At 38.5% G+C, this 19,818-nt stretch overlaps 1 protein-coding gene across 3 annotated transcripts in view; it reads right to left on the bottom strand.

Moving 5' to 3' along the window:
* Window positions 1–334: 334 nt before the first annotated feature.
* The window catches only part of FRK (fyn related Src family tyrosine kinase), a 49,932-nt gene continuing 30,448 nt past the window's right edge, over window positions 335–19,818 (bottom strand). For 2 of the 3 annotated variants that reach the window (XM_085056128.1, XM_085056129.1), the window contains 4 exons: window positions 10,537–10,695; window positions 5,394–5,575; window positions 3,072–3,237; window positions 335–1,188 (listed from right to left, as the gene is read on the bottom strand). In XM_085056128.1, the coding sequence (XP_084912254.1) occupies window positions 983–1,188; window positions 3,072–3,237; window positions 5,394–5,575; window positions 10,537–10,695 (713 nt within the window). In that variant the 3' untranslated portion in view covers window positions 335–982. Of the gene's footprint in view, window positions 1,189–3,071; window positions 3,238–4,970; window positions 5,160–5,393; window positions 5,576–10,536; window positions 10,696–19,818 lie in introns of those variants that run through there. The other variant, XR_014850945.1, reaches the window with a different exon arrangement.

The following is a 19,818-nucleotide window of genomic DNA, read 5'->3' as shown; positions in this document are numbered from 1 at the left end:
AAGTACGTGGGCTCCATTTCTCCATGGAACAAAACAAAATGGATCATCTATTACTTAAATCTCGTGTATTAAAGTTGAATCTGGAGAAGATAGAAGAAGGGATTGCTAGTTACTCTATTATTAGACCTGCCATGTTGGAGAGGGCTCGTGGTTTGGGAGAGCAAGATTGAAAAGGCTGTCACTCTAAAACACTAAGACAGTCTTGAGTTCACATTTAGATATCTTTTCCCCCAATATCCATAAAATTAATAACCATAAAATAAATCCTAATACCTCAGTGGACAATAACTCATAGGTTCTGTGGCACTATTTAATAATCTTAAGAACAAACAGCTTCAGGAAGCTAATAATAATTTTGTTTATTCTTGTAAAAGAAGTTCAGTAGACAAAGTATAAAAAGATCATCCTGTGCATCCATAAAACAAAATAAATAATTTTCTTGCATGAATATCTGTTTATTTTCAGATATAGCAAAAGTACATGTTCTTCAAGTTTAAGCAAGGCAATTAATTTGGATTCTGCCAAATCAGAGTCATCACAGTCATGGGATTGCTTTTCTTATTTTTCACAATGAGAGGACTCTGGGAGCACAGATCCTGCTGTGCAGCACCTCACATTCCTTCATGAGAACAAACTGATATGAATAAAAATCTAAGCAATAGCAAATAATTATTCCAATAACGAAATGACAAAAAGCTACAATAGTTACTGAGCTTGACTAATTTAATTTGTTTATTCTTGTAATCTGTCATTTTAAAATAAATAGAGGACACTTTATTTTTTAGAAACACCCACCCCTCCAGCTTCCTGATGCCTTGTCTTGCATAACAGCAGCAGGAGTCTTTGAGGTTCAGCAAGGGGATGAAATGTACCAGAATTTCTCAGTACCCCCAAATGACCCCCACACCTGGGGTTAGGCTGATTCCACAGCCCCGATTAGCCATGTTGGCTAGGACATCTCCTTCAGGATCTTCCTGAGGGTTCATTTCCCATGGCCTGGGCCTGAGGCCCAGGAATAGCCAAAGTAGCCCTCCAGCTCCTTGCTGAGGGCATCGAAGGTGGGTCTCTCATCTGCCTCTGCGCTCCAGCACTTCATCATCATCTCGTAGAGCGGCTCTGGGCACTTCTTCGGCTTAGGGAGTCGGTACCCATCGTCCAGCAGCTGGATCACCTGGTGTCCTGGCATGCCTGCAAGGAGAGATGAGCTCATCAGGCTACTCAGGGTCTGTTTAGGGATATCGTGAGTTCCTCTCTCTCCCCATCATAGGATCAACATGGAATGGTTTGGGCCTTAAAGGCCCTTAAAGATCACCAAGTTCCAAATCCCCTGCCGTGGGCATGGACACCTTGCATTACACCAGGTTGCTCAAAACCCCTTGCAGCCTGACCTTGAACCCTTCCAGGGATGAGGTCTCATCTTTTACTGTTTACCAGCAGTTTAAAACCACCTCAAACATTTCCCAACCACCTCACCCTGACCACACCTCCTACAAGGCATCACAAATAGTCTTGTCTGGGTGTGAGGCTTTTCCTCCACCTCAGGTTTGTCAAAATTTTTCTGATATCTATTTAGTTTAAATTGTTCCTGAATCCCTCTAGTCTTAGTGTCTACAAAATCTCCCAAGAGGATCTGTCCTGCTGCTGAATTTTCCTCACATTTAGAAACTTTTTCCTAAAGTCAGCCCTAAGTTTCCTCCAGGACAGCTGTGCAATGGCATCCTGCCTGCTCTATCACTGCCAGAAGATACCATTTCCCTATCTTTGCTATACCTTTATATAGTAAGACTATTGTCCTGTTCACTTCCAATTTTTTACTCTTTAAATTAAATCTTGAATTTTGTTAACTTCTTTTCCCTATATCTGTGAATGGTGCTTCCTCCGCACATTACCCACTGCCACCAAAAATCAACATAACCTCTTCTCCTAGCTGATTACTGAGAACAAATTCCTGAAAGTAATACTAAGTAAGTAAATAGCCATGGCAAAAGGACATGTTCTACTTTCAAGATACAGATAAACTATGCTTTTGCAAAGGGGTAACATTGAATGCATTTTCAGACAATATCCAGAACCACGGTGTTACATATTATTTCTATTAAAATCATTTATTTATGTGTGTGTGTCCATATGCATACACCTATAGTTTATCTAACACTTCAGGATATTTTGTTTTGCTTTTTTTTTCTTCAGAACAATTTTGCAGGAGGTGAGGGTGGGAATCAAATAGCAAAATCAATTTTTCCTTTTACAGAAAATATCAGTTTGGGACCCTGTGAAATGTAGTTTATGGCAAACACACCACCCCTCAGGCCTGTTCAGATGCAACAAAACTTTTTTTTTTTGCTTTAGTCCTTCCCTTGAGTTCTAGTCACCATCACAATATGAGTCACAGTCAATCATCTCACTGATATCTTGTGTTATTGGAGCCACAGTTCCTTGAGCATTTCTCACAGGACTAGAAATAGTAGCTGCCCTCAGACTACTATATCTACTTTTGAGGTTGGTGACACTTTATTTCTTTATTTATTTAATTCCTGTGATCCTTTCCTTTGTGAAAACTTTTCGCTACATTCGTCAAATATGAAGGAAGGGAGTAAAAACACTTGGATTTATTTTTCGGACACGTTCTTCCTGAAGTGCTTGTGCAGTGCTTTACACATAATTTATTCTTCCATGAGATATACTAAAAAAAAAAAAGTTAAAAAAGGACAGGTTGGAGAATAAAAAACCCTTCTTTTATTTCTTTCCTTTTTCTACATTCCAAGAATTGGCATCTTTGATCTGATGCTGGAGGAAAATATCCAACTGACTTAGGTGCCTGGGCAGCACAGGCTGATTCCAGCAAGAGGAAGCTTGACTGTGTGCTAATCAGTGTGAGCAAAGCTTCCAGGGAGTCTGGGGAAGCCAGAAGGTCTGACCCACTAAATGGACCTTATCTGAACAGCCTTCTTTCTCTCTTTAAAATTTTAATCCTTTAACATGCCTGTAGTACAGGCATTCAACCTCCTTTATTTGTGTCATTCTGAAAGGAAGAAAAAATTAGACATCATTCTTCAGGTAAAAGCACTTACCAGCATAAGGCATCTTCCCATAGGTGACTATTTCAAACAGAAGTATCCCAAATGACCAGACATCTGATTTAATGCTGAATCTGTTGTAGCGGATTGCCTCCGGGGCTGTCCATTTCACTGGGAGTTTTGTTTCAGTCCTAGCTTCATATATGTTTTCATTTTCTACCTGTCATGGGCAAAGCAAAGCAGGCCTGATTTTAGATCTGCTTCAGCAAAATGCTTAAGCATCTGACTAAGCTCAGCATGTGCTTAATCTTCTCATCTTTTAACCAAACTCTTGTCTTTCATGTAAGTACCCATTATCTGAAGTCTATCATTGGATTTGGCTTCGCAGTTGAGAAATGCGGAGGCTTCATCAGAGGTTTTTCTGAAGCATTTATCATTTCAAGCAAGCACACAGCGTTGGAGTGGCTGCTGATTAATTATGACTTGCTACTGTGAATTCTGGACCTGGCATGCAAGATTTCAAAAGTCTGTCAGGAGTGGCAGTGGAAGAATCCTGCTGACACTAGAGACCAAATGGCTCCACGTCTGGTCTTCAGTAAACAGGGAAGGCAAGAGCAAGATCAAGAGCTAATGAATTTCGGAACCTTTCTTCTGTGATTTATAGTGATATTGAAGGGCCATTGATTTTGGTAACAGTCACTTAAACAGGTTTTCAGGGACCAAAGAATAAACTCTAAATGATTCAAATTAACATATTAGCTTCCAGTGAGTCAAATTAATTAATGTAAAGTGTAGGTGAAAGACATAAAAAAATTGTTGACTTGCAAATTTGTAGAATCACATCCTTAAAGGCTTATTGCACAGACACGTATATTTTGTAAACACTTTTTTTTCTCTTTAATTCCTACATGTAATTTAATATGCACAAGTCACACCCAAGCCTTGGTCAAGTTTTTCACGTGCAAATCCAGGCAAACACATACCAGATTTTGCTTTTTTGATTGTTTTAATACAGAATGTGTTTCCCAGCTGCAGTGCTCTATAGTTCTGAAAATACTGGTTGTTACTGATGTGTATCTCTATACTGATACAGCTGGCATCTTTACCATAACATTCATCTCTAGAAACAAGAAATTATTTCATTATATGAAGGAACACACTTGAAAATACAGATTTCATTTCTCACACTTAATCTTTTCTATGTGACTATGTTAGTGTTTTGGCTTAGGAGACAAAATATTGCTAAGAAAGTCTGCCCAAATGACTCTGTGACTGAGTATTTTAGTAAAGTCTGTTTTTAACAAGAAATGTCAACAGCTGTAAATTAGTACCCTCTCTAGTGACAACAGAAAAGAAATATCCACTTTGAGTGTTGATCACTTATAAACATATATTTTTTTATGTTAAAAAACTTGCAATGTGAACTTATGCATATTTAGAAGAATCAAAATTAAGTGAAAAGAACTTTCAAAGTCCCTTGAAGCCATTGTTAAGTGATTATTCTGTACTTCAGTATGTAATAAATCAAATTCTGTTATGAACTTCAATTTCTGTTGCCTGAATGGAAAAACCAAATGAGAAGCAAGGGATTTTTCCCTGGTTTTCCTTCTCAGTGCAAGAACATAAATAAATAATAAAACCCAAACAAACACAGATCTCAGGAATCATGGATTTCATATTGAAATCCATAAAATATGGCAAATGAAATCTTTCCAACAGTGATTAAATCATTTTCAGAGTTAGGAAACTCATTTTTGAACCACAGCTCTTTCATAGGGAGATTTTGGTCAGTGATACTTGGCATTCTCTGCCTTCAAGGGCTAGAGAAAAAAAAAGCAAAACTGTGCAGTGGCAAAGAATTTGTGACTGCTTCAGATTTAAAGCTCTGAGAGCTCACTTTATGAACTTTGCTGTTGGGTGTGAAAAGAAATAAGGTCATTTTATGATTACTACCCATGCTCACAAGCATCATGGAGGCAGTGGGGAAGTGAACAAGGAGGGAATAGCTGTCAATACATTTTTACATGCCTTCCCTTACAGGCCCAGGTATATAATTTTTCCATCATTCCTCTCCATGTTGCAGACACTGTGGATAAAGGTTTTCCAGCAAAGGTATTTCTTGCCAGGCTCCTTCCTGGATGGCTGGGTGGGAAGCAGACACCAGGATTATTCAGACTGACACAAAGGCACAGGAAATCTTCTAAGCTTGCATGGGAAAGTGCAGGTAGAAGATACAAGTGAACATATCCTTTTCTGCCTGGGCTAGCCTTTGTCAGAATCCAGCAATTCAGGGGCTGCAATTCATTCTTCAGTTAGCCTCCTCCACCTTGTTCTACAGAGTTAAAAGCAGAGACAATTCACCCTCTCACAACCTACCTTAAAAACTCTTGCAAGTCCAAAGTCTGCCACTTTGTAGACATTGTGTTCACCAACAAGAACATTCCTGGCTGCCAAATCCCGATGGATATAGTTCTGAGATTCAAGATATGCCATCCCAGAAGCCACCTGAGCAGCCATGTCTACTTGATGTGTCAGGAAGATTTCAGAACCTCCATCTTCTGTTTAAAAAGAAGATGACAAGAACAACATAATAGTTACAGATTTCAGACATAAATAACTGAAAACCTGACTGATTCAAACAGCCAACATGAATGAACCATGCAAGGCAATAATGTAACAGCCCAGGCAAATGACAGGGATTAGTGAATGACATTACTTATTTCACAACAACTGAGTAACAATGCCTGTCACATCTTCTTTAAAACAGCAAATACTATATGCAGGAGTTGATCTAGGCTGGGAAGGAGCTGCTGACACAGTCCAAAGGGAAAATCTTTAATCTACTGATAGTGACACAGTATGCAGCTTTCTGACAGGTGCATAAAACTGTTCCAAACTGTGAGTAAGATTTCATGTCAGTAGCCAGTGGCTGTAGCCAGAGCTGCCTAAAGATGGAAAAGCACGGAATTATCCTTGTTCCATGTTCTCCAATGATTTTTACTAGGAAAAATACCATCTGCTGTCAAGTGTAACTCTCATTTTCACTTTCCAGTCCACTTGACTGCTTCATGCTGTTATCTCTGTGTTGCTACCCAACAGTAGGACTCCTTGAGCAGCTTTTGAGCTGCCAGCTTCTCCAGTAGAACTTTTTCAAGCAATGGGCATGCTATTCCCACCACTCTAAGATAAGCAAAACAAGAAATTGAGATTTGGCATTCAAAGATCCATTGTTCAAACAATGCAGTAGAAGAACTTTGAGCGGAGCAACTTGCCTCCTCAAATGAAGGAGTCTTAGCAGAAAAACTGCATGCCAAAAATTGTAAGATAAGCAATCAAATAAAGTCATTGGGGTATAACACATTAGAGTACAAATTCAGGGCTTTGTGGTATCTTGGGGACAGCTAACCAACCTCCTCTATGCAAAAAATTTAAACCATGAGCTAATCGATGGTAAACCAAATCAGTGTCACATTCCAGGACCACTGTCACCCAATCCCAAATGCTGCAGCACTTAAGCATGAGCTCCTACCTCTGTAGTCTCTAACACAACAGTTTCAACTTTCTGTTTCAGAATCTTAATATCAAAATGCTTGCTGCTGGGCTTATTGGCCGTTCTCCTTTCTCATCAGGTTGGTGACTTTTACTTACTGCCTCTGTATTAGAGAAATAAAACTTTTGTAGCTGGCAGTTTTCTGTTGTTGATTTGTAATTGATTTGTGGTGATAGTGTTTCTTAGCATTGTTTTGCATAGCATACTCCAGTTCTGGCATTTTATCTGACATAACCTTGCACCCCCACTTTATGAAGAGTGTGGAATTCCATTGTTTATTAATCTATTCTGCAATCTCCAGGCCTTGAATTTCCTGCTCATCTGGATGTTCTGACATGAATAGAAAAAAAATTAATTTTTAATCTGTTGTGTATGTGTATTACCCTACTTCCTTTTTGAGACTAAACTCTTTGTCAAGCCCAGCACTAGGATTATTTACTTCTATTGTTGTCTCAGAATGCTTTTTCCTCTACTACATATGTTTCATAGTTGCCTTGACTTTTAAAAGAGAGAGCTGAAGATTTGCAGTTCTGATAACTGGCAAGCATCAACATTTATTATTCAGCTTGCTAGACAAGGATATAAATCCACAAATGACACTCTTCTATTTAATCAGAAAATAACTAAATGTCTACAAGCACCTTGCTTTGGCACCTGGGTTTTGGAAGATATCTTACATGACACATCTTTAAATGTTCCCTTTCACATGGCTTCATCTGCAGGGGTTGTGAACTACCTCCTGATGAGGGCAGACAAGGATGCTGACAAACTTGAGCACAGGTTTGTCATTGGTCTGCTGATACTCCAAGATATCCTGACTTCAGCTCGCTCCAAGAGGCAGAATACAGCAATGCCGCAGGAAAAAGGGATGACTCATAAGCCTCGTGTTCTATGAGCTGCTTCAGTGCAGAATAGGAGTTAGAGCTACTAGACCCTCCCCATTTTATTCCCTGTAAGACACTCAGGTGCACTGTGCTAAAGGACAAGGATGAGATCCACCTCTAACAGCGGAGAGGCAGCTGAAAGAACATTTCTTCCACTGGGGCCTGTTTGGAATACCAGACTGGCCTGACCTACTGCCTTTAGCCTGTGGGCCAAGGCAGGGGAAGAGGCCACTGTTGCCCTGGCTGCTGCAGTATTTCTTGGATGATCTGTTTCTGTAAGCTGGCACTGCACTGCAGCTGTTCTGGAGTTAAAGAAGAGAAAGCTTTAAGAAGGAGCCTCAGCTGACCAGGAGCTACAAGCTGTGCACAGAGAGGATGAAATCACAGGTCTCTTTGGGATCTGAAGTGTAAATCATGTATGGCTATCTCATAAAAATTTCTGACTACATCTCCAAAGCTCCAGGCTGGACCAGACAAAGCACACAAGTTCAAGCACAACTGCTCTGGGCAGCCTGTCCCAGTGCCTCACCACCCTCACAGTAAAGAATTTCTAAGAGTTATCTAATGTAAACCTATCATGTGCCAGTTTAAAGCCGTTCCTTCTTGTCCTATCACTACCTGGCCTTGTAAAACTCCCTATGCAGTTCTCTTGTAGGCTCCCTTTAGGTACTAGAAGGCTGTCAGGAGTTTATATATATATGTATATAATATATATATATATATATATATATATATATATATATATATATATGTTCATATTACTTTCACACTCAAATTTATAAGATCTTCCCATATATTATTCTTTAACTGATAATGTACCACTTCCATGTCTGTTTTTACTAATATTTTTCTACAAAACCCTCAAACTCATATGAAAAATTTATTAGAGAAAATATTTAAAAAGTCATGGGGTCTGCACTCTGTTCTAAGCAATCAATCCCAATATGTCATATAGAAAAGGCAGAGAAATATTCTCATTGACAGATATCTGACAATACAAAAAAAAAGAGAAAAATAAATAAGCATCACTTTCTCCAGCAAGGGCATTATCTCCATAATAATTCTCCGAACTTCAAGACTGCATCCCTGCCAGAACAAGCCCCAGGTCTATCAGAATTGATAAAAGAACTCATATATTTATGACAATATCATTCACTTCCAATAACAAAGAAAAGTTTTCAGGTGCATTTTTCTCATACTGGTGGCAGCTCAATAACTCTGCATAGCAGTGCTCATCAAGAACTCTCCCAAAGTACATTTACAATGTGCACAGGGAATTCACATGTCCATCATTATTAAGTAGCTGTCATTATGGTGAAATGTGATTGTAACTGCGAATAAAATATTAGGGAATTTTAAAGCTGAAAAAGCATGCCACACAGTTCTAGGAGGAAAAGAGGAACAAAAAATATCTCTGGAACTTTCCTCTGCTCTAGGTTGCCATATTTACCCATAGTGCACACAGAGACAGAAGCCTTTTGGAAATATTTTCCTGTTCCCTGCAGAGGCTGAGTCTCAAGAAAACTTATCAGGAGCTGTGCACTCCAGCTGATACAGATCACTTCCAGTCACAGAGATCTATACAAGCTTCAAATCTCTTTCCTTATTACTCTCTCTGACAGCAACAACTTTTCTCTGACCACAATACCTATCAAAGCCCTTGGATCTCTGCCTCCACATCTCAGTTCTGTGCACCTCCCTGGGCATTGGCCATCAGACAAGGAGGGACACCACTAGGCTGGGATTCAACTGGACCTTTTTACAGATATCTTGACAGCTGCCTGAAAACCAACTGCATTTCCACAGTCTCTGCTGAAGAGCCACAGGAGCAAGCACTTAGGCAAGGAGCAGGGTGCTGTGCATATGCTGGCAACTAACCACACACAAGCTGCAGCACTGATGGGCCCTGGACATATTTACTCTGGGCACACTAACAGGGCAGGTTTTACCTCTGCAATAGCTGTGATTCATCCTGGCTTTCTCAGAGCTATTTCTCCAGTGCAATAAATGTTTTCATGCACAGCAATCATTTCTTGATGTGCCAGGCTCTTTCAGTCAGGTAAGTGGCAATCTGCACACAAAGGCACCAAAGATGAGAATTTAAAGGAAATTTGTGTCTAGGTAAGTGGCAATCTGCACACAAAGGCACCAAAGATGAGAATTTAAAGGAAATTTGTGTCTTGCTACTTCTGGCCAGTAAATGCCTACAAAACTGTAGATGATCTTGCCTAAGGTCATGGCAGACCCTCTCTGGGCAGCTCCTGTGTCAGAGATTTCTTTAGCTGTAATTGTGTGTGGACCGAGCCTCATTTAAAAATGGTTCTGCAGAGACGACGGGGGAAGGCATGTATCATGGTAAATGCTGTCTGTGGTATTACACAGGGCTTTGCTTTATGGACTGGAAACAGAAGAAATTCAGCATGACAACTGCAGCAAACATTTTGTCTTTAAGAGATCGTTACAGCTTTAAAGACATTTAGCATCTCACAGACATCTGCTAAACTGAAAACGGGTAACACTAGAATCAAGCATTTCCCAATAACAGGAGTGAACTTAAAAGTGCAATCATTATTCTAGTCTGTTTCAGGCTGTACAGTTTTATTTTTAATTATTATTTGCCTTCAAAAGAGCACTTTGAAGTGCTGTTGAGATAAAAGCCCTGATGAGCTAGGCAAGAGACAAATTTGTAGTGAAAAGCTACCCCTGACTAGTAATAGTTTTCAAAGCTGTTAAGTACATCTTGTGGAAGTGCCTCTATTTCATGTCAAATATGATGACTTATCCTTCTGGATACTTATATTTTTATTCCTTTGTGTATGTTCCCATCTACTCATAGATGGGTGAAAAATATGGGCCATTATAAAGCAAGAATCAGGCTGTGAATGTGATTCTTTCCTACTTCTCAAATATTTTGGCACGTCAAAAATTCACAAACCTTCCTTTCTACTTTTCTCACCCCCACACATGACAAATAATGCAGCTTTTATATTAAACCAGGGTGTTGTACTTCTATCTTTTATGTTATTGTATTTACTAAACTGACAATTGCAGCACCCTTAAAATGAGTTTAAATTCATCTGCTTACTTTGAAGGTATTCAAGGAGACTTCCATATCTCATCAGCTCTGTAATAATATAAATTGGGTCCTCCAAAGTGCAGACAGCATAAAGCTGTATAAGCTTTGGATGTCTCAAGTTCTTCATTATTTGTGCTTCCCTCAGAAAGTCTTTTGGATCCATTGAACCTGAAACAACAGCATATAAAAAAATATAAGCTGAGGTTATTAAAAGCCTTCCTACCAGCCTGGAAGTCTTAAGGGAGTAACAGAGATTGTTTTCTGTCTTTGAAAGTACATTAGCATCTCAAATCTTCACAGTTCCCACAAAAAAGAGACAGTGCAGCTGAAACAAACATTTAATGAGTGAAACATGCCAGTTGCGTGGGGACAGAGAACATATGTGTCCCAGCCACCAGAAATATAAAGGCTAGAACCAACCACCCCCAGGCCTCCCCCAAACAGAAGAAAAAAAGTGAGGCTAGAATGTTAAGGTATACATTTTAAGCAAACAACTGGTTAACAAAAGGACCAGAAACTGAGGTGGAAGTGTCTAGGAAATGAACATAAAATTTCTGAGAGAAAACTAGTGCTGCAGTAAAAATTTGTTGCACTACATTTTCAGCTTCACCAATCAAAGCCTGAAAGCACTAAAATCAGTTTAGCATATGCAGAGAAGATGTGTGCACTTTACATATACAAAAACAAATAGCTATTTATAAAGATAGTGTAATAGCAACCTTATTAGAAATACCAATGTATGCACAGATGTAACATTAATTTTACAATCCCTTAAATGCCAAAATGTCTTAACAGGAAATTATGCCAATTTTTAAAGTGTTACATAAGGTCATAACATCTCTAGTTCTATTCATATATATAGTGAGCCAACGCAGAAACTATGTCAAAGAAGCAATCAGAAATGGCACAGGTAACTACAGTCATGGCAAATTTAGGATTAAAACTCATATGTCCTGAACAGGGGATTGATTAGGAAAACATGAACAAATAAAGAAGCAAAGCTTTCTATATGAATGACCCACTAGTGATCAGATGTTGTCAGACGTTTGAGGAAGTTGGTAAATAACATCTACTTCAAAATGCTTGTACAAACAAACGTGAAATTATTCAACTACTCAAACGTCTCCTTCCTCCCAAATCAAAATACTTTAATTAAGAAAATGTTACAGTGAAGACTGGGGAGGAAAATATCTAGTTATCCAAGTTATTCTGCTCTATGTCATGTTTAAAAACAAACTCATCTTACTCAGTAAATAACTAAATAATTTGAGAAACCAAGGCTGCAAGAATAAGAGACTTTAAAGGTTTTTTTTAATGCTAGGTAACATATAAGATTCGTTTGGGAGTTTGTCTCTGTTCCAAACAAGGATATTTAAATTAAGTGAAATTCTTGGAGGATGGTTAATGGCTCAGCAATAAAATTCCAACAGAAAATCTGTTCTACAAAATTAACTAGAAAATCAGCCTGTTCTCCCAACAGCTACCTTGAATGCCACCTCCTGAAAAATGCTCCAATCTATTTCCCAAAAGATAGCAATGATTTCATAGTCTCACATCAATACAAGAGAAATTACTCAGAAATGCTCCTGACATAGACTTTATGAAAAAAGAGCCATTTGACATTGCTACTTGGGAGAGCAAAAATTACAAAGAACAAATTGCAAAGAATAGGTACTCCTCTCTTCTGTCTCCTCACACTTCCCTTGGCAATCCCATATTGTCCAATATGGCAACACTTTATAGGATATCATTAGGAAGAAGGGTCAAAGTTAATGGATTTCCATGCCATATATAAATGGTGAGCGGCCAATAATATATTTCCTCAACAGGTGCAGGCTATACTAATTTTCTCTAGTCACTGTCAGAGGAAAATGGGGGCCTGTACAAAGAGTAAATATCATGCTTGGTCTGGATAAAGCAGAGATTATGATGGAGAGAAAACCCCAAACATCTGTTTGCTTACTCTATGTCCTTTTCCTGTTTAGAATAGCACAATGTTTACAGATTTACTTGAACTTTCCACCAATTCTAGATTAAAAAAAATTTTTTTAAAGTTTAGGGTTGTCTTTATAGGGTTTGGACTCACTTTGATATTGATTTAAAATTTTGTCCCATTTGCTTACTCTTTTCAAGAAACATGCATTGTCATAAAAAATCAACCTAAAATCTACAGAGAAGCTGCATGATGTGAAGCATTCTGCCTGCAAAAGCAAATGCATGAGCGTGACTAATGATTTAGCATCAGTGCCAAAATTTGACAAGTTGATCCTAAAAAGGATAAAGTACTTGCTCACTTAGGGTCTACCAAATCATGGACCCTCTATGGATCATTATACAGGATTTCTTCACACCATAGAATATGACAGTCTGATTTGTTCCCACCATCAAAGTTTGCCTACAAGGAATTTCTCAGTTTAATCATGCTATAAACTTCTTCCAACAAACTGAAACCAAGCTACATGTTTTTCACATATGACAACTTTCAATAAATTGATCAGGAGGGAAGTATTCCATTAGCTGAATAGCTGCATACTCTTTTCTGCACTGTAAAAGCAAATAATGGTGACAATAATGATAACAAACAAGGAAAAGATCAATAAGTATTTCCTGCATATTTTAAAGAGCATATGTAACCTTCAGTTTGACTTAGTTTATATCTTTAAATAGTACAAGTAGCAGTGTTGCAAGCCCCCAGAGCCCTGTAGATCTTATATTGTGCTTAATGAGGAGATTGGATGTCAACTGAAAAAAAATTAAAAGTGTCTTTATGAGCATTCTGCCTAAGATTACATTTTAGCAACTGAATAAGCAAATTAAGAACTGCCTTAAAAAACAACCAAACATGCTTGTTACAAATTAGTTGATAAAGCCTCTGACAATAGTGGCAAAAAATTTGCAGTATATCCCTTTGAGGAAGGAAACACATGCCACATGGAATTTCCAATAACTGAGGGGGGTTTAGCTTGTAGTTGAATATGTGTGTTTTTAATGAAATATACATTTTCAGCTGTAGTGGTAAACACAGGATTAAGAGCAGGTTACTGCAGGTAGAAACCATTTGGTTATAAAAAATCAATTAACAGAAGCCTTTACTGAAAGAAGCAGACGTTTCTTTTGTGTAAGATACTAGTTTGAGGGTAAATTTATCAGGATCTGAAGAAAAAAACAGTTTTGATAATTTGATTCTTTTTTTCCTAAATGTCAAAGTCATTTTTAAGAACAAAATATTGGAATCTCTTTCTTTGATATGTTCTATGTCATGCTGCTTTGCCAGGAATCACCTTTAACTTAAGCCTACTTAAAACAGGTATAACAGTTCTGTTTAAAATCTCTTGGAAAATATTTTGTTCTAGACCTGAAGAAGTTTTACATTCTAAGATAAACACTGACGATCTGGAAATGAGTTACAGAGGAAGGTCAGTTATTTTCCAGATTCCACTGGCCTAAATATAAATGGCCGTTAAATATCTGATACACCCCGCACAAGACTCTTTGTTTGCAACTTTAAAAAAGCCTTCACAAATTACTTCAAAGTAACTTTGTACTTCAGAGGAACCAAGTCTTCTAAAGAAGTTTATACAAAATTAATTTACATGGAAACTAAATTAAGCATATAACTGTGATCTTCTGAAAAAGTTTATGAGTAATGAAGAATAACATTTAAAAATCCATTTAAAACATTTAAAAAGTATTTGGCAACACAAGAGACTAAAAAAGCCTATTCACATTAACAGATGAATAATATACATATCTGGACGTTCTCAAGCAGCTTTGTCACCATACAGAAGTAAACCTACAAGTTAGTGTAAGGTCACATACTGAATTAAATGGAATAAATGAATCTCTTTTTTTTTCAGGGAAATTGGGGAGCTTCCCTGTGTGCAAAGCTCTTTATACTTCACATGTATTAAAGAGATGACATATTGAAGAAATGAAAATATTATTAAAAACTCCACTCACAGTACCAACCCAGACACTATTTTGGGAAAGCGTCTTGAAAAAAATATCATGCTTGGGCAGCTTGCATGCAGTGAGAAGCTTGGGAGATGCTTTGCAATGTGATAATGACAAATGTGTCCGTCAACTTCAACAGGCATAAGGAACTTTATCAGATACAATTAATTGGTGATGATAGATGTCTGCTTCACATGCTGACAGCTGGAGAAGCAAGCTAGCCCAGACAACAGGTTCTAGAAAATCCATCACACTCAACACAGGACAAAGTGCAAATCCCTGCTGCAATGATTTCCACTTAAATAGAAAAAACAATGTCTCAGTGAGGAAATAAAAACAGAAATGTGAAATGACATGTTCAGGGACCTGCATCAAGACAATGCTGTGCAGAGCCAAAACCAGAAAAGCAACTGCTGGTTTCTAGGCTATTTTCCTATCTACTGATCCCTACACCTCTTTGAAAACTGTGGGTCAACAGCTCAAAAGTCAGAGATGTTCCTTAAGGCAAAGATGTTCTTGTGTTTTGTTTTTTTCATTCACTCATCCATTGATAAGGTTTTGGTTGGTAAAAATGTCACAGATGTTGCCAAAGCAGAGACAAGTGAACCAGTGAACAAAGAGAATTATCTTAACAAAAGTATGATATTGCTACTGCTTTTTGTTTATAGTCACACTGATTAACAGATTGTAAAAAGAATAAGGAGACATAATGGGCAAGACATTGATATTTGAGATATGAATGATATTTGAGAGCAAAGAGTGAACAATCACAGGGAATTTCAGTTGTTGTAATTGTGCTGAAGAGACAAAGGATGGATTGTGTGCAGATTGTTGACTTTGGCGTTGTGATTATAGTATTTTGGTTTCGGTGTGGAGAATTCTTTTTCTTGATGTTAGTGAAGTTTGTGAAGTTTGTGTTGAATGTGGACTTTAATGATAGCTCTTGATGTGATACCCAGAACTGAGGTGCAGAATGTATTGGGTTTAAATGGAAGGCTTTTGGTAGTCAGGGCTACAGGGGTGTTTCTGTGAGAAGCTGCTAGAAATTTCACCTATGGTCGCCAAAATTGTCACCGAAACTGCAGGAAAAACAAAAACCCTCCAACAACATTTTAGTGTTAGAGAATCAAAGCATTATTTTACTTCTGGCCAAGATGTTGTTCTGGCCAGGATGTGCAACAGAAATCATTTCATCCAAACATTGCCCGGGTGTGCATAGAAAATCATCATGACACATAAATTTTACTAGCTTTTGTGGACACTTATACAGCCAAAACCCATAGAAATTCATTGATTCAATGTTCATTGGTCCCAAGTTACATGGTTCTTAGTATTTGGTTTCCTATTGGATATGGATTTCTTCCCCTCCAGTGTCTCCAGCCATGCCAGGGGTAAGTTTGGAGCTGATGTTCATTCATGGTTGTTGATGGTCGTTATCTTTTGTGTATCTTCTGTGCTACTCCCAGTCTGTTGAGAAGTTCATCAGACCTCACCTGGCGGAACAATGCTCTGGAAAGAAACTTCAGTTCCCTTCCCCTGGGGCAAAGGCAAACAAAACTGACTTAAGTTACAAAAGAAAATTTAAATTTCATATCATCTCCTACAGAATGTCCAGTAGAGTCAATGCCAGTCAGCTCCTGGATCAGCCTGCTGCCAAGGCCAAACTCATCATTGATGGTGGCAGTACCTCTGGGATAAGATTTAAAAACAGAGAAAACTTGTGCAACACCAGCAGCAGCCAGAGAAGAGAGGAGTGGGATATGTGACCCACTCTGGTGTGGTCTGGCTCTGGAGGACTGCATCCTTTGGAAGAGACCCACACTGGACCAGTTTGCAAGGAACTGCAGCCCAGAGGTAGAACTCAGGTTGGGGAAGGTTGTAGAGGACACTTCTGTGGGAGGGACTTGGTGCTGGAGCAGGGGAAGAATGTGAGGAGCCCTTCCTCTGAGGCAGGAGCAGCAGAGACAACGTGTGATGTATTGACCACAACCCCCATCCCCTCTCCCCCTGCACCACAGTGGAGGACGAGGTAGAGTGTTCAGGAGTGAAGTTAAACCCAGGAATAAGATGGCAGGGAGGAAGGTGTTTTAAGATTCTTAGATTCCTGGAATCCAGACTTTACAATCATAGTAAAGAAATGTGCTTTAATAGCATGTTACCTATTGTAATGTGCATTTTTAATCTATAATATGTTTTATCTGATATGTAAGTGCTTATTTCCTCCTGAAAATTATGAAAAGATCCTGATATATCTGAGATGTTAGATACCCAAAAAGGGTGCAAATGTAGCTAGTATGCTGCACATCAATGTTTCTGAAAGAAACAGTTGAGAAATTTCCACTTTGTGTAAAATATGTGAAAAATTTGCTTTTGCTCCAAATTGGAATGGAAACAGACTTCTGAATACCCTTATTACTCACAAGTCAGGAATTGCACATTTGCATCAAGGGAGAACTGGCTATGGGGAAAACCCATTACTGACATCTCCCTAGACTTCTGGGAGATTAATTTTTCCTATGTGTTGGAAGGTTATAGAGTCACAGAATCATAGAATCAATAAGGTTGTAAAAAATATCTAAGATCATAGAGCACAACCATTAACCTGGCACTATTGTGTTTACCACTAAACCTTGACCCCAAGCACCACACCCACATGCCTTCTGAGCCCTTCCAGGCATGGTGATTCCATCAGCCCCCCAGACAGCCTGTTCCAATGCTTAACTCTCCATGAAAAAAATTTTCGCAATATCCAATCTAACTCTCCCCTGGCAAAGTTGGAGGCTGTTTCCTCTCCTCCTATTCCTTGTTACCTGGGAGAAGACACCAATCCTCACCTCACTATAACCTCCTTTCAGGTAGTTGTATAGAGTGATATGATCTCCCCTGAGCCTCCCCTCTTCCAGACTAAACAACCCCAATTCCCTCAACCACTCCTCACAGAACTTACCCTCCAGACCCTTCCCCAGCTCCATCACCCTTCTCTGGACACACTCCAGCACCTCAATGTCCTTCCTGTTGCGAGGGGCCCAGAACTGGACACAGGATTGGAGGTGTGGCCTCACCAGCGCCAAGTACAGAGAAACAATCACTGCCTTGGTCCCCCTGGCCACACTATTGCTGATACAGGTCAGGATGCCATTGGCCTTCTTGGTTTTAAGCCCTTTAGCAGCAATAGCTAGAGATTAGTTTAAATCCAGTAAAAAATGTTTGAAAAATGAGAAGGATACTATAAAACAAGAAATTATATATAGCCTTTCTAAAGACAATTGAAAATTCATTTAACCCACTCTGTGTGTACCTCCAAAATAGAAAGAAAAGCTAATACATACAAATGGGCTTTTATTTTATTAAAAGAAGATATAGCAAGGGTTAAAGGGAAAACATCTTGCAAATTCAAATGTGAAGTTAGGTCCACATTCTTGCAATGCCTTCATCTTTGGACTAGAAGACTTCTCATAATTATCTAGTCAAGAACAAGCTGTGTTTTGATTAAATATAAATACTAATCTCAGTAGAGGGATGATATGTAATGACATATAACAGCAAATTTTCAGACTATATGTGGTCTAGAACAGATGTACACTGCAAAATAATGCTCAACTGAAAAGCTCAAAGTAACAGAAATCCTTTCTGGCCTTCAGGTCTATAAATCTATGATGTACTGATCGCATTATGCTCTTCTATATTTTTCACCATATTCACCCTACTTTGTCAACCCACTCCTGCTTCGTAATAAGAGCATTGTTCCATTTCACAATTTCTCTGCTGTTAAAGCCTTTTCAACAGAACCCTTTCCATCTCAGCCCCCTGTATTTGCTGGATCACTTTGAGTTTACACACTCCTCTGTTGTTCTGATGACTTTCTTGTCCAGAGAGTCTACACTGTAAAACAGCTTAGTGAAAAGCCTGTAGTTTAAAATACAGCCCCTCCTGCCCCAGTGTAAAGACAAGTGGTTTAGGTCTTTGAGCTAAAGCCACAGGAGCCAAGCTTTGAGCCAAACAACAGGAGAGGATAATTTTGCAGTGTGTTACACTTGAAGCCTGAAAATTGCTTATGTGAATATCGGAAGCTTCAGTCATCAACACAATGTATTTCTTGATTACTCATTAACTGTTATGTTTTTCATTCATTTATCAACTTTATATTATGGTGAATGAAATTACCAGCCCTACCCTTTGCTGAAATTTTATTAGTTCCAAGGTAAACATTTATTACTCAAATTAGGGTGAGGCTATTGGGGTTTGTCTTTAATTAGTGAAGTGTTATTCCTCATGAGTATCAGTGAGAACAAACTAGGGAAAACTAATGTGCTGCTTACTGTAGGGCACTCCAAATGGTGAAAAACACTGTATAGATGAGGATAATTCCGTGGAAAAGTAATACTACAAGATTAAATGCTTACATTTCTGACTGTTTGAACCATTTTTGTAGAATGAGATAGCTCACAAAGTAGTGATAAGAAATTCAGCATTAACTACATAATTTATCAAGATGGCTTTGGGAATCAAAGTCTTCATTCTGAGCAGCACTGTGTGCAACACACAACCTCCTTATCACAGTATTGGGTCACAAACTCTCTGCTATCCAAGAATCTCATTCAGGTGGGGCTTCTGTTTGCCCTAACTCAATACAACCAACTATGCAATCAGTGAGATTACTGCTGTTGACCTTAGCAAGAGTCAGACTAGAGTGGAAAAAACAGAGATAGAAAAAGTATTGATTAATTGAGCCCTTTTTCCCAGGTGAACTATGATACTACAAAAAGGATCACAGTTGAAGGAGTTTCTTCCATTGTACTATTCTAGTCTGCATGCGATAACAAGGTTGCAGTGAGTCTTATGTTTATTGCAGCGAGAAAGAGATTTCAAGATGGTTTCTGTTTACTGAGTCACCAGGGAGTCGCACCTGTTCACTGAAAAAAGCACTGTTTTTTATATGAATTACAGAAGGTCTTTAGTCTGAGCAGTTTTTATATTTTCAGTTAAGCAGAGAAGAAAAAAAAAAGGTGCTTATTTCCTTTCAATTTGCATGTCCCAAAATACAAACAATATCCTGGTACAAGAGAACCTTAAAACGCATGCTTAATTTCCTCCCTGTTCAGAAGACCATTCAAGCAGTGCTGAAGCATATTGATGTTATTCTGAATCAAAGGTCTGAATCTGTTCTGCTTCCTGAATCATGTTCATTAGTGCCCAACACAAGCTTTTTCAATTAACCACAGCTCATGTTGTTATCTCTTTTTAAAAAACATGTATATCATCCAGGCTACCTCTCTTATCTATGTGGTTCTTGCCATCTGCTGGCAGATATTTTATGATGTCAATTTAAAATGCACA

The sequence above is a fragment of the Lichenostomus cassidix genome, chromosome 3 (assembly GCF_008360975.1).
Source record: "Lichenostomus cassidix isolate B80296 chromosome 3, HeHo_3.0, whole genome shotgun sequence".
Classification (NCBI taxonomy): domain Eukaryota; kingdom Metazoa; phylum Chordata; class Aves; order Passeriformes; family Meliphagidae; genus Lichenostomus; species Lichenostomus cassidix.
Note: the sequence above shows the minus strand (reverse complement) of the source record. Positions and strands in the feature narration are given on the sequence as shown.